At 39.4% G+C, this 25,938-nt stretch overlaps 1 protein-coding gene across 18 annotated transcripts in view; it reads left to right on the plus strand.

Annotated features, from left to right (window-relative positions):
- Nucleotides 1–25,938, plus strand: part of eif4g3a (eukaryotic translation initiation factor 4 gamma, 3a) — a 68,996-nt gene that overhangs the window by 16,449 nt on the left and 26,609 nt on the right. For 2 of the 18 annotated variants that reach the window (XM_084929190.1, XM_084929192.1), the window contains exons 3-14: nucleotides 3,527–3,691; nucleotides 5,701–5,793; nucleotides 8,613–8,645; nucleotides 13,923–13,943; nucleotides 14,487–14,510; nucleotides 16,602–16,781; nucleotides 18,329–18,440; nucleotides 18,625–18,785; nucleotides 21,353–21,478; nucleotides 22,705–22,948; nucleotides 23,512–24,279; nucleotides 25,098–25,186. In XM_084929190.1, coding sequence (XP_084785316.1) covers nucleotides 3,527–3,691; nucleotides 5,701–5,793; nucleotides 8,613–8,645; nucleotides 13,923–13,943; nucleotides 14,487–14,510; nucleotides 16,602–16,781; nucleotides 18,329–18,440; nucleotides 18,625–18,785; nucleotides 21,353–21,478; nucleotides 22,705–22,948; nucleotides 23,512–24,279; nucleotides 25,098–25,186 — 2,016 coding nt within the window. The remainder of the gene's footprint in view (nucleotides 1–3,526; nucleotides 3,692–5,700; nucleotides 5,794–8,612; nucleotides 8,646–13,922; nucleotides 13,944–14,486; nucleotides 14,511–16,601; nucleotides 16,782–18,328; nucleotides 18,441–18,624; nucleotides 18,786–21,352; nucleotides 21,479–22,704; nucleotides 22,949–23,511; nucleotides 24,280–25,097; nucleotides 25,187–25,938) is intronic. The other 16 variants (XM_084929193.1, XM_084929196.1, XM_084929203.1 and 13 more) reach the window with 14 other exon arrangements.

A 25,938-nucleotide genomic window follows, 5' to 3' on the forward strand; every position in this document is an offset into this window, starting at 1 on the left:
GTCCAGTGTTTGACATTAGGATTGTTTGGAACTGGGCAATAATAATACAAACTGTGCAAACATGCATGTGTGCTTGTAATTTAAAAGAGCACATACGTGTAAGGAAATTCTTTTGTGATCAGATCACAGCAGGCCTGATCTGCAGATTGGTTCCCTCAGGGTACCTCTGCCATTTACTGACTCCTTCAGGAATTAATTAACATTTTCTTCATAATATCTTTGTCATGATAATATTTACATAATTTGAAGTACGTTTCTGTTGTCATATGCCTGGAGCATAAACATATGAGTTAGGAGGATTTGGTAGACAATTAGATTTGCCTGAACTTTAGAGGCTGCGTATTGCCTGGTAGTCGGTGACCAGCCACACCTACTGTGCCTCTCTAAAGACAAAAATAAGCCCAGCGTAGCAATCTTTGTGAGGCGAGCAGTTAGCAGAAAGAACAGAAACTGTTCAAGGCAAAACCACCCGTGCCTGTTGTGACAAACCTTGTGAATGAACAGAATAGGAATAGTTTTTTTGGTTTTCAGCTTAGATAAGAATGGTGATTTTCCCAGTCTCCCTTTTTGTTTTTCATTGTGTTTCTTTTTTCAGCTTAATTTTTGTAAAATGTTAAACAGAAACACAAATCACCAAAATACACCAACATCAGTGATAGAGTTGATGCATTAGGTATCTGAGATTAAAAAAAATATCATATTATCTTGCATCTAGCATTGTGTATTAAAAAGTTCTTAAAAGTCACTTCTGTGGGTAGATTACTGGAGAATGTGGAGGAATCTAACTTTCATTCATATCAAGATATTTGATCTGTTGGTTATTTCACAGAAAAAGAAAATAATAATTTGTTTCACAGATTTCAGATTTTGGAGCTCTTTCTTTGAGTTCTCTTTTAATTTGGATGTTCTACAAACATGAAAGATGAACATGATCACAGTCTGAATGCCACAAGATTGTATGGCGTGCACTTGTGCGCTTAACATTACCAGTATTGCTCTTGCTGAGCCAGATGGAGGACTGGGTCAAAACTTGGCCTCTTGCACTTGATGGAGGTGTATTATATCATTATGAGCAGCAGAGTTGCCAGTGCTCTGACCAGGACTACCTGCCCTGCTGTCAACAACCTTTATTGTACTTACAGTACAATTTTATTTTACTTTCACCTGTCCGCTCACCTCTTGCCCCCCTCGCCCACGTACTCAGTGAAACAGAGAGCAAACCCAGGAAGATTAGCGTGACCACAAATATATCAACAAAAAGCATTTTTGCTAGCCCTGCTCGATTCTACTAGAAATATAATCAAGATGTGGCGAGCAGTGATTAAATTTGTTTGAGCGCTTTCTGAACTATTCAAGGCAAAACCAAACCACCTGTGCCTGTTGTGCAACACCTTGTGAACAAACAGAATAAAATTTTCTTTTTCCTTTTTTTTTCTTCTTTTTTTTTGGAAAATGCTTAAAAAATACTGCAGATCCAGGAGCAAGTGCTAGGCTGAAAATAGACAAAGAACTAATGTATAAAAATCAGCAGTGTTCGCTTGCTGCAGGCTGCAGGGTTTTGAATGTTTTTCTATGTTGTCGCATGATCTAGTCACATGACTGTTATGTCAAAACCAATTAATCAGCCTGATATTGATTTAACAATTTATAAAGATAGTAGCCAAAGATAGTAGCCATTATAAAACGTGATGCTTTTTTTTCCTGTAATTAATTCAGCTAAATATTGATGTCTCACATAGACTCAGTTTATCATTGATTTTTACATCATGCACTCATGCAGTTTTTAACATTGGATTTTCTTGAATTGTAAATATAATTCAACAGAAAATGGATCAATAAAAAGTGGTCTGAACCAAACTTTGGCACAGCCGGGCAGGGAGTGAATTTAGGATTTTTTGGGTGGGGCAGCTAAGTCTAATGGTACATGCGTTGAATTTAAAACTCAAGACAGTGTGTCATCAATTAGAGAATCACTGTAAAAAACAAATGTGGCACGATTATTCTTTCATCTCAATCTTGTTTTCATAAACTTTGAAAGCCGAAATGATCGCTGAAAATCAAATTTGATTAATCGCAACGCCCTCAAATAGACGTTAACTGATATTTATTGAAAGGAGGGCACATAAACAGGGTAAATAACAAAAAAGGGTTGTTTTTTTTTAACCTTTTGATTTATTAGGGGAAAATGTGTCTATTTTTACAGGGTCTGGCATTTAACAGTACGCTAGAATTGACCTTTTTTTCTGACTCACACTGAAGATGTTTCCTGCCCTGATAACATTTCTGAATTGTGGAAAGTACAGTAAGTAGCTGCACATTAGACGAGAAAATGCTGTGTGCTTGGAGATGGGCTGTTCAGCTGTGAGCTTTGTTTATTCTTTGCAACCTAACAACACTGAAAACATTGGAGGCTTTATGAGATTTTTCAAGCTCTCAAGAAAGTTTGTGGTTTTTTTGGGTTTTTTTTGGGGGGGGGGGGGGTTTAAAACTGCAACAATGATGACACTGGTGGAAATAAACGGCACTCGTTGCATGAAGCCGTTGCTCTGTATGGTGGTAGTGGGGTTTACTCAGCCGCTCTTTCTTCTCTTCCCCCTCATGTACAGCCCCCATACAGTTGCTTACCTCCCCTCCCCCATCCCATCACACTGTATGTCCTCAGAGTCAGTCACTTGCCTGAAGCAATGCAGGCTCCTCCCCTGGTAACAGCAGCTAGATTAGTTGCTTTATCCCAGGTCATCTGAGGGAAGTGGGCCACACAGTGGAGATGCAGAGATACTATAGAGACTGTGCAGAGTATTGGCTATAAAGGTTACAAACATTTGAAGTTGAGAGTTTGTAATTTTAGTAGCAGAGTTTTTAAATCTCTCAACATAGAAAAGCAGCCCTTGTTAGAGGAGAAAAAAAGAGAAGAGGGAGGCTTGCCTAGCTTTCCATTTCCCCTCCTTGTCTGCTTACTGATTTCTTCCTGCAGTATCCTGTCTCATTCCCTGGTGTTTTCAGGCCTGCTGCAGCAACAAGCAGCACCTGCAGTGGGGCCAGCCCATAGCTACAGCTGCCAAGGCCCATCCTGCCACACCACAGAGAGCTGAATAAAAAATCTCAGCTTTGTCTGATACTGCTCACCGCCGGTACCCACCCTGAACCCTTCCCTGTGGCTCAAGCCTGTTTGACATGACTCACTTCTATCTGTTGTACAGGATACTCTCTATTTATCACAGATTATTTGACCCAGTTTTGCCATATGCGGCCCAGACATACTTGCACAGCAGGCTACAGAAGAGGCCGCAGTCGAGTTTTTAGCAAAGTGCAGCAGCCTTCAGCAGCCATGCATGTTGAAGGTCTTCACCTCTCTGCATAAATACAGGGGCTAATCCTGCTGCTTGAGCGCTTAATTTACATCCCTCAGCAGGAGGGAGGACTAATGACCTGTGGAGCCCCGCCACTGCTGTTCCTCCTCTGCACCAGCCTGGCATAATATATCATTTTGTTTAAATCTTTAATTTTACTGCTTCGTTTCATACAGGTGTCCAGGCATGGTCCTTCTTACCCTGCTCACGACATCACAAAGGGACACACTAATTTGCCGGGCACCCCGCCTGGTCATGCCCATTCCCCGGCGCTCTCTCAGGTATCAGTACCCACAGCTTCCCCATATCGCTACCCTAAGGGCTGGGAGGCAGGCGGAGGGGTGAGTTTGTCACTGTGACCGCCGTCATCCTCTCTGCATTTTCATGTTGTTCATTGTGAAACGGGTTCAGTGTGTCCACATAGAACAACTATATTTCCACATTTGATGTGTGTTAAATTGTATTTATTTATTTTTTTTGTACCTGTAGACACCCTGTATTAGTTTTGGTCATGTTGCCTACACCTACCCTTTGTTCTTTTGTTCTCCTTTCTTACGTCAGCCTTCATTTTCATGTTTGTCACTTCTCTAATTTCACAACATTTCTAATGCAGCGCTAAGTCATGTGTGCATGAGTGTCTTCTTTTAATGAAATTCACATGATTACATGATGAACACCGCCACAAAATCTAAGAGAGCAGTTCTTGTGCACTGCTGCCTATAGGAAAACATCCATCCACTGTTTTCTAAACACAGTACCTGCTTAATCTTGACAAGGGTTCCAAAGTTAGCAACCTCAGCATGGATCTGGCAAAAGGGAGATAAACAGTCCAGCCTGTTGATTTTTCCAGTCTCCTATAGGGCTTGTGCGTACTTAGAAAGAATGTTTACTTGACCTGTAAGACTTTGTGAGAGAATTAGAACACAAACTCAACCTTATTATGAGAGTATTATTAAGTTATGTTGGATTAATTCACAGTTTTATACTGATAATTATGTTTAGAAGCTTAAATATTAGTTATTTGACATTTTGTCCCACTGGTCAAGTAAGCAGTATAAAAAGCAGTTCTATAAAGTATTTGATTGGGGTTGGGAGCTTGTTAAAGTGGATGTATTGTCCTAATTTCCAGCTCCATCTGTAGAGTAGATGCATTATTTGACAGGATTTATCTTATGGCGAACCTTAGTTCAGCTCCTCAATTCACCTTTTGTTTGAAAGCAGTTTTAGCTCCATCCCCTTGAAGCAAACTGTATTCTAATTGGCTGCCCAACACAAACAAAAGGTTTAAAAAGCTGGTGGGTGAGGCCAGATTAAGGGCATACCTTATGTGGATCGCATCGTTTGACACTTTGGTCAGTACTCTATTTGTATGACAGGAAGGAAAACAAAAAGCAAATAGATCCCCTTTAAATCGAGATATGCATGTGTATATGAATCCATATATGCCATGATCACAGTAGACATACTGTGAGTGATTTTATATTTGAGATGGTTGGGTTTAGGCATGGAATAAATATTGGGTAGAAATCCAGCAAGGACGTTTTCCTCTCTGCCTGTAACTACAGTAAAATCCTAACCCGTTTGATGGAGATTGGGTGAGGCTATGACAGAATTTACAAGGGCAAAGCAGAAATAAATCAGAGTTGAGCATTATGAGAAGATTCACACGCTTGTCGCTTTTTAGTTAGGTACTGCATCCAGGTGCTTCCTCTTTTCATTTTGAAAAACACCTAGATGTATACAGGTAACTTTGTGAAAGGTCAGTCTATTAATCACAAAGACATAAACAACATCAGACAGTGACACTGCTGCTGCCTTGCTGCTTTCACTTTAAAGCATGTTGACTCTGTGACTGAGCTTCTCTGGAAGAATGTGACAATGCTTGCAAAGAATCCAGTTCTTCCTTTTTACCGTGATAAACTAATGGCCCACAGCCTCACCCTAAAGCAGCTCTAGTCACTCACCAGCCTTTCTATAAATAGTTTTGTCAGCCAACACAAACTTAAATTATCACCATCGCACCAGCAGCACAATGAAGAAGAGTACGCAGATCTGCTTAAACCCACCTCTGCTTAGCTCCACTGCACACTAGATGAAAAATAAAGGAACACAGGATTTGCAGTCCTTGGGGGTACCAATTATCTTTGCACAGTACATAAACCCTGATTGAAAACACTTTCTCCCAGCTACACCCAAAATTATTTAGTGCTGTGTTTTAGTGTGTTGTCTATAGTTTAGGTCCTTTGCAGTGCACTTTCTCTTAAATGACTAGGGACTGATTGCTGCACATTTTTTTGCTCAGTATACATTAAGCCTTCTTTTTTTCTGTTTCTATTTCTTCTTTTTACAGTCTCCATACAACCCTGGGCAAAATGCTGGCTCCGCACCTTTAGTGTACTCTCCCCAGACGCAGCCAATGAATGCACAGCCACAGAGTCGCCCGGTGAGTGCCACTCTGGTGCTGGATTTACAGCACACCTGCCTCCAAGAACCCAAACAGTTTTGTGTTTTAGTGGAACTCTGTTTGATAGCTTTACGAAGAAAATCCACGTAAGTTGATTGATCTTAGCTTGATTGTGGCACTGAGGTACCTTGATACAGGCTATATTTATTTAATAAGGTCTCCCTCATTGTCTCCATAGAGGCTGTTTATGGGCTTGTTGTTGGTGGTAACATATTGGAAATGTGTCCCTTTTGGTGTATTTTTTTCCGCCTTTCATCTGCATTTAGTACTTTATACAGTTACTGACAGTGAGAAATAGTAGGAAATTAACTTTTAGCTACCGGAAATATGATTCAGATCAGTCCTGGGATCAGTATTTTTTTTATCATGTTTTGAATAATCAGAATTCAGATGTTGCACTTAGCGAGTAGCTGGAAAGTAAGAGCTGTTCAGGTGCTGTCAGGTGTGTCATCATGTTAAATTCAGGCTTTTCAATACAATTCTTGTGCAGAATAAAGGAATGTAAATTACACCAAAGTGGCAATTCTTTATCTAAGCTTTACGCACTTTCTAAGGGAAGCTTAAAGTGGACCTGTTGCGCTCATTTCTAGTTCCGTTTATTTTATTCTTTGACTTTCCTACAATGGCTTTGCATAAAAACGATTACTTGACTTATACTGGGTCCCATAGTTCTGACTGAAATGAATGATTTCACCTCCTTTCGCTTTAAGGTCAACCGCCTTTTAAGCTAAATTTCATCTGATTGGCTGCGTCTCACAGACAGAAGATTTAAAAAGCATATGGGTTCTGTTTTTCTCTCATAGGGATTACTTATGGATATGCTTACCTCATTAACAACTATGACATGTTTAATGTGAACATCCAACACTGTTTTTAAATGTAAATAAATTCCAACTTTTTTGGAATTGGAGTTTGTGTATATATTCTTACAGAGCACAATGATTTGCAAATCTCAACACCCATATTTGATTTACAAAAGAAAATAGAAATCATATCAAATGTTTAAACTGAGATTTTAGAGTTTGATGACAAATTTTAGCAGCAACACATTTCAAATAACTTGGCTAAAAAAGCAAGTGGTATTATAAAAGAAACCGCTAGAGCTAAAGCGGAAAACTGTTTGCAATCAGAAATCAAAATTTGAATCTTTTTTTTTGGAAAACATTGACGCTACATCCATCAGATTAAAGAGAAGGACCATCTGGCTTGTTATCAGCACTCAGTTTTAAAGTCTACATCTCAGATGATTTGGGAATGCATTAGTGCCTATAGAATTTGAAGCTCGCACATTTGGAAAGGCATCAGCGAAATATCTGCTGTCATCTAGATGATGTCTTTTTCAGCAAAGCCCTTGCATTTTTCAGCAAGACAGTGCTCAAGGCTTTGTAGTAGAAGACTCTGATTGCTGAACTGCCCTCCATGCAGTCTAGACCTTTAAATAACTGAAAACATTTGGAGCATCATGAAATGAAAAAATAAGACAAAGAAGACCCAGAACTGTTGAGCAGCTAGACTCTGTAGAGTAGGGTGACATTGTCCTGTCAAAACTCTAGCAACTACTTTCCTCAGTTTCCAGACGTTTACAGGTGTTTGTAAAAACAATTCCCAACATTTTTGAGACGTGTTGCTGCCATCAAATTCAAAATAAGCTAAAATTTGCTTGTTAAAAATTAAATTTTCCCACCTTAAACGTTTGATATGTTTTCTGTATTGTAAATAAAATACAGGTGTATGTGGTTTTCAAGTAGGAATGGGACATGATATGAATTTAGCTTTGTGGTCAAATGTTTGAGCATGTTGGAGGTATTTCCCCCTTTGTTGTGATCAAAGCTCTGCTTGTGTTGCAACTGGCCCTCGCGTCCCTTTTTCTTTTCTTTTCTTTTTTTTTTTTTTGGAGCGCTTCTCTTGATGCCACCTTGGATACTTTCCAAACCAAAATATGGAGCGGGTACATGACGTCGTAATGCAAATGCATCAGACACCAGTAGAACAGATAACCAGGATCGTTAGGCAGGCAGATGAACAATTCCAAGGAACTGAACTTCTAGATTGCAATCTCTATTTGCAAGTAACTGCAATTTTTCTTTATATTCTAGAAATCGTTCCAACTTTTTTTGAATTGGGGGAAAAAAACAGAAAACCATCATAGGTCCACTTTAAGCTTGATATTAACTACCAAGCAGGGTTTTTTTTGTTTTCCTGGTGGTGTTACTTCTCTTTGCCTGAAAATTTAAATGCCTGAAATGTTCAGTGTAGTTGAAAGAAAACCTTTAAAGCGGGAATGATCTTTAAAAAAAAAATCTTACCACAAAAAGCCTAGAAGAAAATATTTCAGTATAATATTGTCTCATTAACTTTGTAAGTCTTTCTGTATCAGAAGAGCATAGCTAACAGGAAATAAGTCAGTGTCCAGTAAGCCTTGTTTTAAATTCTGCCACTTAAGACACTTTATTTCACTGCAGTATGCCTTATACGATCAAATTTATTTTTTCTGCATTTGACATTTACTCACAGTGTCTTCGCTGGCCTTAAAATCTGTTATATTCAATGTTGTAGTTACAAGTAAAAATTGCAAGCTATTATTTGCAAATGCATGCTGTGACTGAGAACTAGTGTTGCATCATGTGCCATGTGTCTCTAAAGCTTTGTAGCTCTGTGGTTTTGTGTTGTACTTCCAAGCGTCGGCTTCCATTGCTCATCTTATACTGTATCTGTGTCTCTCTTATGCTCTCTCTTCTCCCTGCTTTGCCATCACTGCTTCAATCTCCTTGCTGGACCTCTCCTCCCTCCCCCACCAGTTTGCTACGGGCCCTCGACCAACCCACCATCAGGTAATTTACCCCTGCTGTACGCCCCTCCTGCTCCCTCTCTTGCATCATCATCATCAAAGCAGTTTGCTGGGCCCTGTTGGCAATGGCCTGTTTGTGGGGCGTCTGCTGTTCCTTAGGAGAAAAATAGTCTCAGATTTAAAAGCCTTCAAGAATCTTGGAAACAGTTAAAGAGGGTTTAATTGTCATGGGATGTTTCCGTGCTGCTAGTTAATCAAGATATCCAGTCAGGTGCACCGAGCTGTTTCCTGATTCTTTTTTTGAACTATTCATGTTTTTTTTTATGTTGAGGGTGAAATTAGTTCCTTCCAGTAACTGTTATTTAGCCTTTGTCAGCTTTTAATTTATCGATGCCTTTGGGTTCTAAGTGGAAAAAGTAGGATGTTTTGCACAAGATTTTGCAAGAAACATTGACATTTAATGCTTTTTAAATTATATAACTTGGTTAGTTTATTCAGTTTCATATTTTCTGAAACACACAGTCTACAGCAGAGTACAGACCAACCACTGTTATTCATTATATTGACAGTTTTGAAAACGATTCTGTCTGTATATTAATTTTTGTTTTACCTTATGCTTTAAATTAGGAATTGTGTTTAGCCACTTTGTTTTAGCACCTTCAATTTAAAATAGAAATATTGGACACTGCATTCAAATTTACAGTTTAGGTTGATATCAGTACAGAAAGGACTGTGTGGTAGATGAAGACCTTTTAAATCAGTTATTAAAGTTTAGTTGTTTAAAAGTAATCAGAGTGAAACTCATCAAGTCAGACAAAATTCTCATACTTAACGGTTTGCGGCAAATGCTTTTCAGTCAACGACTGCTTGAAGTCTCGGGCATATAGTCGTCATCAGACGCTTTGTGTCTGAGAACACAGACTGCTTTTGTATACCTCTGCGTTCATCTGGTTGCTTCCATCAGCAGTGAAATCATCAATAAATGCCAGTGTGAGAGCGCTGTTAGCAGCCATATATAACCACGTTGGCAAGGTTTGGTTTATAAGTTCTACATTTTCCTTTTTTCATAACTTTGATGGAGATGTTTTGTTGGTTCATACAATTTTATCATAGAGCTGCTGTTATCCTTCTTGGCTTACTTGGGGAAACCAAACAGCCACTCTATAAACCCATGGCACAACATGGAAGAGCCATCTCGATAGGAAAAGACTCAGCTGTACATCCGCATCTAAAGGATAAAGGTCACTTTTTCGAGAAATCCTAATGTTCAAATTTTAGAAGAGAACTGAATAGAATAGAGACAGCGAAGGCTGATTGGTTGAAAGAGGAGTGAAAGAAGCCGTCTACTGTGAAAAACCATCCTTGAACAGAGGAGGTGGCTTACCACACCAACTGTCTGCCACCTACAATGCAGTTTTGCCTTAACGCCCACTCATGTCTTGCATCAGGTGATCACAATAAGTCACGTGACAGGGTGAGGGAAGGTCTGACAGTGGTTTCACCTGAAACCTCTGCTGATAATGATCAATACTAGGTCAATGACCCTCTTAAGGGACAACTCCCACTAGGGTTTAAATACCTGGGACTCTCCACCATTTGTTTTTAGAACTGAAGAAGCTTCTGGGGTGAGAGGTGAAACGTCTTCAAGAAACTTAACAAAGTCTAGTTGCTTTCTTTCCAAGCTCCTTAGATAACCAAGCAACAATAAGTGGTAGTAAAACTGGAAACGGAGAATGTTGGTCTTCAAGGTAAAAGTTCTGAGTCAAAACATTCCAGAAAGCTCAGCTTTGACTTTGAAAGCAAATGTTCTCAGTTTTACGCTTTACTGTAGTAGGCGAGTCTTTGCAGACAAGTCAGGGTCTTCCACGTAAACCATGCTCAGCTGCAGCAGTCTGCCAGCAACCAAAGCATCCGCAAGGGGGGTTTCAGTACAGCACTATATACCTCTTTGTAACCAGTTTCACCAGCAACCATTCAGCAATTGGTCAGGAAATATACATTTTTCCATAGTGACCTGTGGTGGCCAGATGATTGGGTGTGGGCCCGTGTGACTGCAGCCAAGTGTCTCTTTTGAATCATTTCATTTGACACTTTCAGTATCCATTATTTTATTTCTAATTGAATGGGAGACAATTTTTTTTAGTTCTTATAGTTTGGATTCAGTACACATTATGTTTAAAGTATTCACTCTTCCACTCAAGTGCCCTTAAACAGCAGTTGTACGACTTTTAGTTTTATTAGCGAAATTGAATGGGCCTACTTTTTAAAATCAATTTGTTAATCAAACAGGTAATCCGAGGTGCATGTCAATTCTTGCTCTTCTTTGGAGCAGACATCAATCTGACACCAAATTACTAATTTCATAGTAGAGAATTATTGTGATAATCTTTGCCTTAGTTTTAAGGCATTTCTCCAGTTTTGTTAATGCAAACAGGACAATTATGATATGCCACCTAAGCTCTTGGATAGAATATATTTCCTAAAAACAGAAATGGGAACATTACATGCTCATATGGCTAAATCTGTCATATTTTTGGAATTCGTTCCCACTATAAATACCAAGATATTGCTTTTTTAACTTCTTTTTCAGTGTTAAAGAAGGTGCTGTTTTAAAGACTAGGTAGTGGTCAGGTAGGCTGCAGTCAAGAAAAGAGCCTAGAAAAATTGTGTGTGGATTGGCCTCATCTTCCTGTGGTGATAGCTGATACCTGTGTAAATAACACTGTGGATCCTGTTAGACTGTAGACACTGTGGAAACCAAAGTCAATAGGAGGGCATGTTGATGTGTTCATGTCTTGCAGTTTGGGATTTATGATGGTGTTTGTGTATTACCTTGTGGATGCTAAGAGTCTTAGACATATCTGGGTCCTGACATTCAATCCATGTGGCCTGCTGTTATCTTTGTGTTTGTTGATTCACACCACTATGATTCATGCAGCTGCCCGTTTATGAGGTTGATGTGTTATTCACACCCACTGGTCCACACGATGTGCCCCCTGTCACTTGCTGTGTAACATCCTCACCTTCTGGTTGCTTCAGTGTAGACAAATTTCATATAGTCTATTAATAGGATGGTATCAAAGTGGAACCGGCGTGTTTACTGGCACAAACACAGACGCACGCACACATAAACAAGTGCATGCTCTGGCTGTCACAAATTGGTGCTGAAATTTCTTGTGCCACCACGGAAGTGGAATCGGAAAGAAGAAAGAGACAAACAGTGGCCTTTTATACCAACAGAGAAAACAGCTATTGTTTTAGTGAAACACACTCAATGCACTGTAAAGTGAGCATAGAGATCCAAACATTTATTTGGTCAGAAGATAAGTCTGTCTACAAGTAAGCATGATTTTTACTTGCTGTTATGATTTTCAGCACAACTTCTGTCTGTATGTGTGAGAACCAAAAGAGCAGAGTTATTGGAGATTAGTTACCACTAAAATAAACATTTGTTTGCTTGAGTTTCTCACTGTAAATGACTCTGTAAACCTGAATTTTAAGTGTGACTTTGTCCTATTTGCAACCCCAGAGCTACTGTATTTTATATTCACTAATCAAAGGTTTTATTTGTATTATTTATTTATTAGATTTGAGCTGTGAAGCATGTTGATCTCATAGCAAGAAGGTCCTGAGTTTAAATCCACTGGCTCCTGGGAGCTTTCTGTGTGGACTTTTGAGTTTTTATGTTCTCCCTGAGCCTGCGTGGCTTCTCTTACACTCCAGATTTAATTTGATCATTTCAGCTTAGTTTTTATTAGTATGATTTCATTTAAAATTCATTAGTTTTAGTTATATTTTTTAAAATCATCATACAGGGGTTTTTTGTCAGGGACAAGATTTAGGAAAATCAGAAAAGATAATACGACATAATGACAGCACTTTTTGAAAGCAGTTGACTCACTGTCATGCAGATATCTTAAATCTCATTAAACATGCACCAAAGTCTCCTCAGGCTCGTTGTGTTGATAAATTTGACCAAACCAAATCCAAAAGATGAAAATTAAGGACATTTCCTCTATATTTTTAATTTAGTTCGTTTTCTAAGTTTGAAAAAATGTTTCAGTTTTTTCAGTTAACTCAAATATTTTGTCATAGACTAAAAACTAAAGTTAGGTAAGTTTAAATAACCCAGTGACCCTAAATGGTATAAAGATACTCACTTTCAGCATTTTCTTTTGAGTTTGAGGAGTTGGTTTTAGCAATATGTTAGAAATAGAAGTATCACAGTAAAGTAGTTCTGTTAAGAGAGAGACGCAGTACTCCTGAAGTAAAGTCTGTAGGAGAATTCTCCAGAGGGACAGCAGTGGCGAGAAACGCTATTATTAGAAGGACTTTGTTAGCAAGGTGAATCTATTGAATGTACGAATGCATTCTCCAGACACAGATACCTGCTAATTAGTGCTAAATAGCACAATTACTGATACAACCCATATTGGAAATAAATGCCAAACAAACTGGTCAAAAATACGTATTAGGGGACTAATTCGAGTGGCTGCTACTTAACAATGTGGTAGCTGCATTGAAGTAAAAAAATTAAACCATGAAGTTAATGAAATGCAAAAAAAAAAAAAATTATTAATGGCTAGAAGAAAATAACATTGTTATACACATCATGTGCTTTATGTTTATTTCTTTGCAAACTAAATGAATTAAGGAATGGTAGGAAATGGACCAAACCACTGCGAGGCAAATCATCTGCAAGGATGAGTACATTTTTTAACTGTGAAACGTGTTGTTTTGCATCTATAATTAACACCAGAACTGTTATAATTATCGTTGTCATTGTTTAACATGTATATATGTGATTAGTGATTTGATTTAGCTGAGGTGAAGCCTGCTGTTTTTGGTAGTTTTTCTTTGTTTTCGTATTTCATCCCAGGAGGTTGTTGCCTGGGTTTCACCTAAACTCTGGTGGCAATTCTAGTAACATATGAAGGTCAGGGGACTGAAATGAAGCCCATCTGCTCCATAATATAGACATGTGTCTGAAACTCATCGTTCATGCAGCCCGTAACACTCCCTCCTCTTGCTGAGGAGGAAGTGAAATATCAAGTGAAAATATCGTGAAATATCGATCTGACATTTTGACTGTGACTTTTGAGTCTTTCCTGCTCTACTGCCCAATTATTACCCATCACATTTTCTGAGATTATTTTATATATATTAGTTATATATATTGCCAAAGCGATTCCGAACCAGGTACTGTGTCATTTAGATAGAAGTAATGGGACAGTTTTCTGTTGATGTGTGTGGCCGCTTAAATCTCACCAGTATGGTCTCCTATTGGCTTTTCTCTTTTTTCCTGCTTTCAATACCCAAGGGAGGATTCAGGCCCATCCAGGTAATTTACCTCTTTGTCTAAAGTCTCTGCAGACCTGCATGGCATGATGAGGATCATGCTCAAATAATCCCATCCCTCCTGACTTTTTACCCTATACACCCCTTCATCTTCACTGCAGTGTACTCTTAGTACAGTGGACTTTCATCATCATTTTTCCCCTATGTCCTGTCTTTTATCCCGTGTAGGATCATTAGTGGAATTTTCAGTTTATAATTTTTTAGTTTTCTCCCCATTCATTACTCATCCTTTATCACCTTGCACAGTTAAATGAACAGCATGCACAATTAGAGAGAAACTGTATATTCCCTCCCAAGTATTTGTTCTTTTAGATAATTTTATGTCCTTTGTGAAAAGAAATGTGTTTGCTGCCTTGGAAATATGTTTTATGTTATATAGGTGACTAATTTATGTATATATAGTTTCAGTCTTGTTGGGGGAGTTGTTTTAGTGATTGTTTTAAGCCTGTTTTTAAGTGACAAAGCTCCTTTGTGTTAATAATGTTCTGAATTTTTTTGTCTCTGTCTCGTTCTCTTGCTTTGCCAGCAGAGACTGATAATGACTTTTCCGGTAATTTCCCAGATTTTCACAGAGCTATTTACAATAAAGCCATTGAAGTTGATTTATTATGTTAAAGGTGATTTCCCTCCTGGATATTTTTAGACTGTTTTACAGTATTGTTTATTCTGCTCTCCATTCTGTTCTTCACTGAGGCACTCTGTGACTGTGGTTGGGTATTCCCAGCTTGAGTCCAGCTTATTTGGAAGTCGGTCACAGCTGTTGGTGGTGGTCTTTCTTCAGGCCCGGCACACAAAGCTTCAGCATATTAAATTCATTGGGCTAATCAAATACAGACCCTCTCTGATGTTTAACTTTTAAGTGATTGTGACATGTATTTGAAAAGCCACTGTAGCTGGAGTGACTGTGAGTATTGTATGTTTTTGTTTTGTTTTTCTGTTCTCTTTGACATACCAGAAAAGGCCATATTTCTGCATGACGAGCAGGTCAGTGGCCTGTGTCGCACATTCTGTACAGCTGCGAGATTGGCCAAAACAAAAACCATAGTTAAGGGCTCTTAAAAGTCTGAGCTTTTACTTTTTTCTAGTTGTACATTCCAGGTAAAAAAAACTGGAAACTTAAACTTTTGCTTTCCCTTAAAGTTTTTAGGGCCTTCTCCAGGAAACCATAACCAGGTCTATCTCCGGTCTTGTGATTTCTGGCAGGAGGATAGCAGCAAGAGTGAAAGTGAAGTTTTACACGACAGTATTGAGACCTGCTATGATGTATGGTTTGGAGATGGTGGCGCTGCCACCAAGTCCACAGAGGTTTTTGGATGTAGTGGGTTGATGAGATAGAAAAGGATGCAAGGTTTGGGGTGGGATGGAGGCAGATGATATACTGTGGAAACCTGTAATATGAGCAGTCAAAAGAGGAACAGTTTTATCTCTCGCCTCCAGGTTGCTTACCCAGCTATACCGTGATCTTACTAATATTCATACCACAGAAAATCTCCATCTGTGTATAAATCCCAAATAAAACTGTGATTAAAAAAGGCAACAAGGGACAGATAAAATATCCGGAAGTTTGACTCAAAACAATGTATTAACACACCAGTGTTTATAGTAAATAGTTTAATCTATCCTATTCATCTTGGTAGCAAATGGCAACAGGATATATTATTGACAGGAGAAACATCATGGCTGCTTGATGGATTTAAAGAGGTTCCATCATTCCCAAACAGGAAAATCACTAGAATTGTGATAAAATTATATTTTAACCCTGATTGTGTTACATTCATGAATGGAAGTGGTGTAAAGACAGTAGCATACACAACAGAACTGAAATAAAGCACAGAGAAAACAATCTTTATTTCTTTTAATGCATCTGTGCCTTGATTACTTTTTTCACTCTGTTTTGCTAGAACAAAATTTTGTAATGAGAAAGATATGACAGCAGTCTCTTGACTCAATTCTGATCTGGTCTTGGAAATACAATCCTAAACTAAATGATCCACCACCTCAATCGTGACCATGTCGGACACTTTAACAATAGAAACATTGTGAAGCTGCCCCGGGATCACGACAGCAATGTACACATGAAGTTTGACCGAGTCGGATGATTGCAGTTCTGTGCTGTGGGCATTTTTTTTACTCAAATGTCATCTCTGTTTGAATGACTTAATCGTGCTTTTAAGGCTGCTGGTTAGATGTTTGTGGCAGGATGAAACATTAAGGACTTGAGTGTGTAAAGTGAGCTAAATTCAGACTGGTGCCACTACGTAAATATTCATCTGATTCATCACATTTCTTGCCAGCTAAAATATATAATCCAAACTTCAGAGAGATGTTTAGTAAATAATTCAAGGAAGAGATTATTGGTTATTTTTGGAGGAAAAGTGACATAAAAGTGTTTTTGACTTTCAGAGTAGGTCTAATGAAACAGTCTGAACTGTCTGCAGCATTGCTTTCAGGGAAAGTTGTGGTCATTGGCCTTTTTTAAGCTGCTGATAAAAACCAAATCTGGAGTAAAGGTCTAAAAGTCTACTTGCTTGTAGTTTAGAAAAAGCATGACAGCCTGCTGAAATGAGACTTTGTATCTGGGGTAGTATTCAATGTCTTCTGCTGTTTCTCTCTCTATTTTTTTCTGCCTTGTTATCTTCAGTTTTTTCAGAGGACTCAAATGCAGCCTGCAAGGCCCACCATCCCGACAAACACGCCCTCGATACGGCCTGGCTCACAAGCTCCCACGGCAGCCGTCTACCCCACTAATCAACCAATAATGATGACCATGGCACCCATGCCTTTCCCTTCCCCCCAGGCTGCACAGTACTACATCCCACAGGTAAAGAAGTCACCGTTATAGGTACAATTAAGACTACTAAAATAGTTGCTCTATCTATTTATCAATACCATTCTTCAACTCTGATTGGGCCTTACATTTATTTTTACTTTTCAGCAAAAACATGTATCGGAAAGTTTCCACCAAGAGTATTAAAATCAACTTTTCTGTGTTATTTTAATTTGAAGCTCCGATAAGAATTCAAATGATATATAATATGTAAATTAGAGCACTTCAGAGGTGGTGTTAAAATGTTTTTACCTTTGGAAACAGCTAGGCTAGTTGTTTTTCTGCTGTTTCCATTCTTTGTGCCAACCTCATCCAGTTATATGGTGGCTGTATATTTAATTATTCAAACTTAAAGTGTCAGGAAAACATTTTAGACAGCACCCAGCAATAAAAACGAATGGTCATATTTAAGATTAAAGTTTTTGATTACATTAACAATTGCTTTAAGTGGCCCTAGTGTGCTTTTTGTTATTTTCTGTCATATATATTTACACTGTGATGTACCAAGAAATTGAGCTGTGCTAGTCTGTAGTGGTTAAGAAAGAGATCTCTCGAATAGAAGTGACCTCCTCTCAAGTGTATGTGGTCTCTTCCACAGAGTAGGGCAGTTACTCCTTTGCATTGAAAGCAGCTGCTTAAGTTGTTTTCAGGGCGTTTTTCTGGCACATCCATGCAGGAGAAGATCTTTGAGCTGACCGAGAGCACACGAGATAGAATGTATTTGTCAGCTAGTTTGGGAATGCCTTTGTATCCACCTGAAGGCATTTCTGGTTAGACTGCTGCCCCCATGACACAGAGTCAGAAGTGTAAAACTCAATGGATGGTTATACTACAACAGTAGTGGGTGCTTATATAAAAAGTACCCAAAGTTTCAAATAACAAGTTCGGTGAATGCAAATTTTCAGGTATGAGAGCCAAAAGCCCAAGCTTCAAACTGTTCCAAAAAGTTCTGGCTTAAAATAGAGAAGCCCCTCCCACCTGCTGTTGAAATCTTCTGTTTGCAAATGGCAGCCAATCAGAAAAGAAGTGGGCCAAAAGTAATCCGAAAGGGAGGGAAAATAGTTTATTTCAGACAGAGAATGAACAAGGGGATTACTACACGCTCTGGTGTAACATAAATGAGAATTATTTATGAACTGTGCAGTTTAATTCATGCAGAATTATTCCACTAGCATCTAAGAGTAAAACCACATGCTAGGTCTTTATGTCTTTAGCAGAGTATCAGCTATACTCATAGCTCCACATTAGATGTATAAAGTTTGCGCACCAGCAGCAGCATTGCCCTTTGTGTTATGCACAAATATTTTGCGTGTCCTCTGAACAACCCTTAAAGATTCCTAAAAGATCATAATAAACTGGTCTAGACAGAATTCAGTGGATTATTCAAAGGATCATCAAAAGGACCATTAAAACCCATAAAAACTCCCACAAATGCTAAAAAAAAAGAAAAAAAAGAAAAAGGACCCAAAAAATAAAAGACTAAACTGGTCAGTACATGTCTTGTTTTCATTGGTTGTCTCTCTCTTTTGTCCTCTATACAGTACCGCCCCAGTACACCCTACGTGGGACCTCCTCAACAGTATTCTGTACAGCCCCCAGGGTCTGGCACCTTCTATCCTGGGCCAGGTCCAGGGGAGTACCCAGCCCCATATCGTGAGTCACTAATGCAACACATACACATGCAGTGGTAGTCCCGTACCCATAAAATCTCAGTTAATGACAGAGTAGCACAAACACTCACTAACTCTCTTGTGTGCCTACAGTGCTGTGACTGTAAGGTTTAACTAAGATGTCCTTTCTTCTGTTCTTGTTTGTCTTTTCTTGCAAATTCATTCAGATCCCCTCAGGTACCACCCACCTGTCTCACCCTCTGTCCCTGCTCCCGTTCCCACAGCTGGTCCACCCTACTTCCCAGGACAGTCTGTTTACCCCCCGTCACCCCCTATCATAGTGCCTACACCACAGCAACCTCCACCAACCAAGCGTGAGAAGAAAACAGTGAGTATCCTAATAATTCTGTAATTTTTTAAAGGGAAAAGTTGACACAATACTTATTTCTTTTTCTTTTTTTTGGGACAAATTTCACCTCTAAGTCAGTTCACACAACATAAAAATAAGAATTTCAACGATTTCACAGTGAAAATTATTCCAGCCAAGGCTGAAATTGTTTTTCTTTTTTTTTATTCACCTGCATGATTTTCGTTCAAAGCCTTTGAAGAAGATTTTGATTCATCTGCAGAAAGATACATTGCCTATCACAAATAAAGAGATGACAGACTACTTCAATAATCTGACATCATTCAGTGGGCATCCTTTACTTAAATATTAAAGATATTTTGTATAACTTTTACAAAACCTTTGTTAGTAATGACACCTATAACTTTTAAGTAAACTGGAATCAGCATCCTGTTGCGCACTTTTGTATAGGTGGGCGTTGGCCAAAACACTCTGGTGACAAGGCTGTAGTTTGACTAAGCACTGTTTCCTTTAGGTATGCTTACAGTGGCATTTATTTGTCTCTTTGTCAGCTGGATATGCTTCATTTTTTGTCTCTGGGGCTGGAAACTGGTCATTTGTTGACGTTGGCTGGCCCCTAGCTATGACATTAGCTCGCGTTGTATCCTGTAAAGTAGCGGAAGGGAGGCACCCCGAGGATAGAGTGCTGTGAAATAGTATTTGCCCCCTTTCTGATTTCTTAGTTTTTTGCACATGTCACACTTAAAGGTTTCAGATCATCAAGCAAGTTTTAATATTAGACAAAGATAACTAGAGTAAATACTTCCTCTTCATAGAATAGAATCAAATAGCCTTTTAATGTCATTTTACATGTACAGTGAAATTGTGGGGACTCACACAAACTGTGCAGGAAATACAAATAGTAAGACAACAGGAACAAATAAAAACAAGAGGAATATACACAAAACAAGAGGAAGCCACACAAAAGAAGTCACACATTAAAGGGACTTTTTAATTTGTGCCTTTTCATGCTGGAAAGTTGCTGTTTTTAAATGATAATTTCATTCATTAAGGGGAAAAACTGTCCAAACCTACCTGGCCCTACATGAAAAACTAATGGTAGATTTGCATACCTTTTTTCCTCTTAATCAATTAAATCATCATTTGCAAAAGAGTAAGGAATCTGAAAGAGGCTGGATACTTTCTCGTGGCACTGTAAATACCATATGACTTGGATTTTCAGGAAGCTAAGACTGTTTTTTTCCGTATTTACCTGAAAATCCACTTAGTGGTAACCCGCTGATTCAGGGTTGACTCCACACTGGTCCTGGGTATTTATTTATTTATTTTTATTAAGGAAACACTTCTATCCCTAAGCAAGTAGTTGTGTCCTTTTGGTCTACTGTTCCTACTTAATTGCGTTTTAATTTAAGGTAATTAAGGTAATTCATTCATTCCTATATGTAAAGAAGGTGTGTTTTCTCTTCATGGTGGAAAGTTGGAAAGGAACTCCTCACTGTTTCTTAGGCTACGTTCACACTGCAGGCGAAAGCGCATCAAATCCGACTTTTTTGACCCTATGCAACCCATACCCGATCATGGTACGACAGTGTGAACAGCACAAATCCGATATTTTCAAATCCGATCTTGGTCACTTTCATATGTGTTACTGAATCGGATACACATCTGATGTTTCAGAAAGCGACTGCTGTTTGAACGGTCATGTCGCATTAAATCCGTCTTTTGCGTCACTGACACAAAACAGATGCCAATTATCAGCGCCGGAGAAACACCCAATAAGACATCGCGAACGCTTCCTGGCCATCCCGTGTAGATGTTAGTGAAACTGTTGGGAAGACAACGTTGGAGAAACGTGAACATTTTATTTGTACTGTATAATCTGCAGATTCTGACAGTAATCTGCAACTATCCTTTGAAGCACCGCTCCTCTAAAACAGCAATAAGGATAATTATTAGGCCATATGTAAATAACAAAATAACTTTATAACTTAAAGCAAAATTGGGAAACGTAAAGTCCAAAACAAGTCTTTATGTTAAGACCATCAGTCAAACAATACTGTTTGGTCTGGGTCTAAACAGAGCACATTGTGTGACGTCTTCTTTTGCGCATGCGGGCCGCTTTGAGGGTTCACACTCGAGCGCGTTTGCTGTCACATTTTATTTGTAGTGTGAACAAGCAGACAAAAAATCGTATTTGATCAAAAAATCGGAATTGAGCATTAAGACCTGCAGTGTGAACGTAGCCTTAGTTTCCCTCGTCTTGGGTGTGTTTGTGTTCAGTCTACACAAGTCCACCCAACTTTTGATGGTTGACTTGTCCAGCGAGAATTATGTTGAAAAGTACCAGATATTACAGATATAACAATTTTTCTAGCGTGTACAACATACGTGTATTTGTTGAATTAAAAGCTGGTCATTATATCATCATTTACAGCCAATTTGAGTGTGAGATTCCCTCCAAGTCTGATTCCTTCCTTTCTTAGCTGATAAAATACATCATCTACTGCTGATGCTGGATTGCTGTAAGACTTGAGTGCTTTAGTAAGGTCTGATTTTTTTCTTCTTCTTTTGTGCCATTGTCCTCCCAGATCCGTATCCGTGACCCCAATCAGGGTGGCAAGGATATCACAGAGGAGATCATGGCAGGGGGTTCAGGGAGCAGGAATTCAACGCCTCCTGTCGGCCCCCCCTCCTCTACACCAACCCCACCACAGGTATGGCTTACTCTGGAATACCCTCACTCACCTCTCACCTGCAGTAGTTACGTAGAAGTATTTAGAGAGGTGGAAGGTTTCATATTGCTTGGTTGCAGTGTGAGCTCTCTGCTCTAATCTCCTCTCTGCCACTGTGTGTGTCAGACAGGATCAGTTTATTCAGCCATCTTGCCCTATCATAAGAAATTAATGAGGGCTTTCAGCCTAGAATGTTACATGCCTGTTGTATTTTAATCAGGGCCAATATTTAAAAGTAAATCTTTGCACATTCATTATGTTCATTCCCTTGGTTTCTTAGCCTGTTTCTGGGAGCATAAAAGTTCAAAAGCTCACATAAAGATAATAACCAAGTTAGATTATTATTAAATGCCACATACAGTATGTGTAGATATGGAGGAGGTTCATAACTTGTAAATATCACTCTGCATGTGATAGTCTCATAGCAATAAGTAAGTTTGTTGTAATCTTGTTTAACAGCTCTTGTTAATCTTACACCTGCTTTTCTTCCTTTCACTGTTTCTGTTCATTCACTACCTTTTACAGTAGATTGCATATGTAATTTCTTTATACTCCTACTCCTTCCTCAGAATCCACTCAGGTTGCAGATTCTACTAACTCTGTTCAATCTATTCTTGCACAAACAAACAAAATAAAAAATTGAATTTGTTTGGCATCGTGCTTAGATAAATATGGAAATGTGTTGGTACTCATTCCTGATCTTTCCATCGCCGACTACTCATACTGCAGCTTTATAAAAAACGAAAAGTAGCCCTTGTTTTATATGGAAAATCTAGTGTTCTAATTCTATTGACACATTTTTGGTAAAAAGAAAAGCCCAAATGAGACAGATTCCCTGGATTCTGAATTCTGAGAGGGATGTTAGGACTTCTTCCTCCCTGTGTCCTTCTGTGGATGTTAACAGTGTCTTTCCTCTTTTTCTCTGTCTTTTTGTGCCCCCTCCCAATTTCATTTTTAATGCATCTACCCCCTTTTCGCTGTGCTTTAATTCCGCATCGTCCTGATCTTCTCCTCTCCTCCTGCCATTCCTCTCGCATCCCTCATTCTCCGTCTTTCTGTTTCTCCTGTCTTGTCTTTCATCTCTCCTCTTATTCTACCTCGTTGGACTCCTTATTTTTGCTTAATTCTGCATTTGGGCTTGTTTATTTGTTTGTGTGCGTGCTTGCCTGCATCTTTGTGCCTCTCTTTCTGGTTTTCTGTGTTGCTAGTTTTTATGGCCGCACCCTCATTATCCTCACATTTTCTACCTCAAATCGCAGCAGCCGAGCAGCAGCCAGACTCCGGAGCAGCAGCAGCAGCAGTCGCAGCCTCAGCCTCCTCCGCAACAGCAAACCCATCCTGGAAGCTACACGTTGGAGTCACCACAACCACCGCAGTCCCAACAGTCTCAACAGCCCCAGCAGCCACAGCAGCCGTTGACAGCTGTGGCTTCAGACACCAAACCAGGGCCAGGTCTGCCCCAAACGCTTCTTTTGTCCTTAAAAGTCATCTAAAACTCCCCAACACATAGGGGCCCAATCCTATTACACGACATAATACATGCATGCATATGTAACTATAGGTATGTACATATGGTAAAAACATGCCATTAGGTGCTCAAAAAATACTAAAGTAATGTAATTGATGAATCAATGATTTTACTGTTTCATGCATAACAGCAACCAGTGTTTCCCTCTAGCTGTATTTCTTTTGGTGATTTTCAGATATTTTAAAGATCACTTTGAGGCATTGCACATTGAGTGCTTTCACTTTCATTTCACATTCAAATGAGTATTGACTCAACAGTGCCTCCTGCTCTTCCTGTAAATACCTGTAAGATTTGACAAGCTTTCACGGGAATTTCTCTGTTAACAATATCTTGTGTAAATGGTTGAACTATGGTCTCTCTGGCTTGTTTTTTAATTTATTTATTTGGTAATGTTTTAACACAAAGGCATGTTTATACATGATTCTGATTGGAAAAACCTTGAGCTTTGCTAACTGCATTCTGAAATCATTTTCCTTCCTCCTCTTAGATGACTTGCCAAAATTGGAGCCAGTTGCCCAGAAGTCTTCCTCACCTGGGCTTGTGCAGCCTGACGCTCCCTTGGAGAGACTGGAGGCCAACACTCCTGCATCTGATCCCTCTCCTGCTCCCGAGCCCGAACTTCCCTTCCCTGCTTCTCTGGCACGCCCCGTCACTCTCCCAGTTGCAGTCGCCAACACTAGTGAACGTCCCTCAGCCAGGGAGTCCACTACTTCAGCATCTTCTCACAGCGCCTCCTCCTCTGCTGGGGAGAGCAAGCCCTCTTCGGCACCACCTCAGATGCCCGACACGGACAAGCCTCTTTTAGATGCCCCACGAACTTTAGCTGCCTCTCCATCGCTGGCTCCCAAGGCTTTGAACGGCCTTGCAGACTCTGGGACTGAGCTGGACACTCAAGCTCATGAGCCTTCTCTCCAGCCCCAGGCATCTGCTCCTGCTTACAGAGAGCTCTCCTCCTCTCAAACGTTGCCCTCTGATGTGAGGCCAGAGGTGCCCATTGCTGCTACGCTCTCCCCTATGGCACCTGTGGCTGTGGTGCCAGTCACCCTGACCTCAAGCCCCGTCCCAACTCTGCCAGTTATGCTCCCTCCTGGCCTTCCGCCTCTAGTGCAGGCCACAGCGGAGGCTGATGAGCTGAGCAAGTCCTTAGACACTAAAGACCTCATCTCTAGAGGAGGGGCAGAGGCACATGTTGGTGTTACTGACAGCAAAACAGAGTCCCAGCAACAAGCACTCACCAGGAAGAGTCCTATTACGGGTACTGAGTCCGTTTAAGTTCTTGATTGCATGTGGCATTTTAAAAGCGTGCTATAAACTAAGTGGCAGTGACAAGCCAATGAGTGGCTGTTTTATGAGTCCATTACTATTTTATGATGTTATACATAAATAGCTGAATTAAGTGGTCCTGTTGGGCACATCCATAAGGCACGTTTTTGCAGATAATCTCTTTTCAAACACTGTGCTACAATAGCTGATCCTCAGTAGTCCACAATCAAACAAAACATAACACAGGAAAAGGAAAGGAAGTCAAGTCATGGAAATTAGAGGAAATATTTTTTACACTTTCTTGTTTCTACTTGTTTGGTAGCGAACACGGGCTTTTTATGAAATCTTCATTCATTTTGAGTGGCTGAATAAACTGAGGGTCATGTTCGTGTCACACCGTCTCGGCATTGCGCCCACTGAATGTCGACTTTTTATTTTCATTTCTCTCTATGAATTTTGTTTGTTTTAAGTGGATCTGGATGCAGACCTTTAGCTGAAATAAGCAAATTTAGCCCGTCTCCCTTTAACGCAGTTTTCTTCTGGTTGTCAAAATGTTCAAACTAAAGGTTAGAGCCATATTAAGGACAGCTCCTCTCTTTGAAATCATAGAGACAGTAGTAAAAACTGTCTGAAATGGAGCATTGATTGATAGTTTGATAAAACATAATGGGTTTGTAATTTGAGTAAAAAGATGCTTTTCTTGCCATCATTCTTACTAAATCAAATTTACCTTTTAAATCCCTCATGACTTGCTTGTTTACTGACTGGCTGCAAGTGATCTTAAGTTCCTGCGTTTCTGTTTCCCTGTAGTTAATCAGACTGCTTCTGCAATACCAAAGACCCGGAGAAAACCAAATGAAGGGACCTCTACTGGAGATGCACCTCAAAATGTGGATGAGGTAAGAAGTTGGCCTCTTAACTCATAATTTAGGATGAAGAGAGGAAAGAAAACCTAGGTATTGAGCTTGACATCAAATTGTAGATTATTTTTTATTAGCCTCTGGAGAGAAGTGGCTTATAGTCTGTGGACGAATAAACAATCAATAATTTTTTGAGATACTGTGACATATTTTTTTTTCTCCGAAATAGTTTTTATCGTGTCTTAATTCATTTTGGAGTAGTCCTGCAAAGTGTTACAGGAATGTGAGAGGGAAAGAGGAGGAAAGGCACAATTTGGGCAATAGTTCAAGTGGAAAATGTTTCCACATGTGTGGTTAGGGAAGCAGACATAAATGACTTTGGGGTGTTGTTATCGTCAGCAAGGAGTTATCCATCATCTCCACTGCTCAGCCAGTCCACTGCATGTAAAACCATCTCCGTTCCACTCTCGTTTCCTTTCTTTTATGGTTTTGCACAGGCTTGTTGCTGTGGCAGAGTTCTAACACCACCAAATACTGGCCAACAAATAAAGGGCTTTAAATAGCTTATTTTTAGTCTATGCTGAACAGGTTTTATGAGCCGTTTTATGCAAAAAAACAAAAAGTCACACAGAGAGGTTTTAAACATAAAACCTTAGGAGTGTAGATAATAAGTAAGCCTAAAAAAGTTCATTATCTGTTTCTGTTCTCAGCTCATCTCAGTGCTGGAAGCCAGAAGTAGAAATAGAAGGTTTAGTAACAGATACATTAGTATAGTATACACAAAGCACACT

This window comes from Perissodus microlepis, chromosome 5 (genome assembly GCF_051167445.1).
Source record: "Perissodus microlepis isolate ML-2025 ecotype Zambia chromosome 5, ASM5116744v1, whole genome shotgun sequence".
NCBI classification, from domain to species: Eukaryota; Metazoa; Chordata; class Actinopteri; order Cichliformes; family Cichlidae; genus Perissodus; species Perissodus microlepis.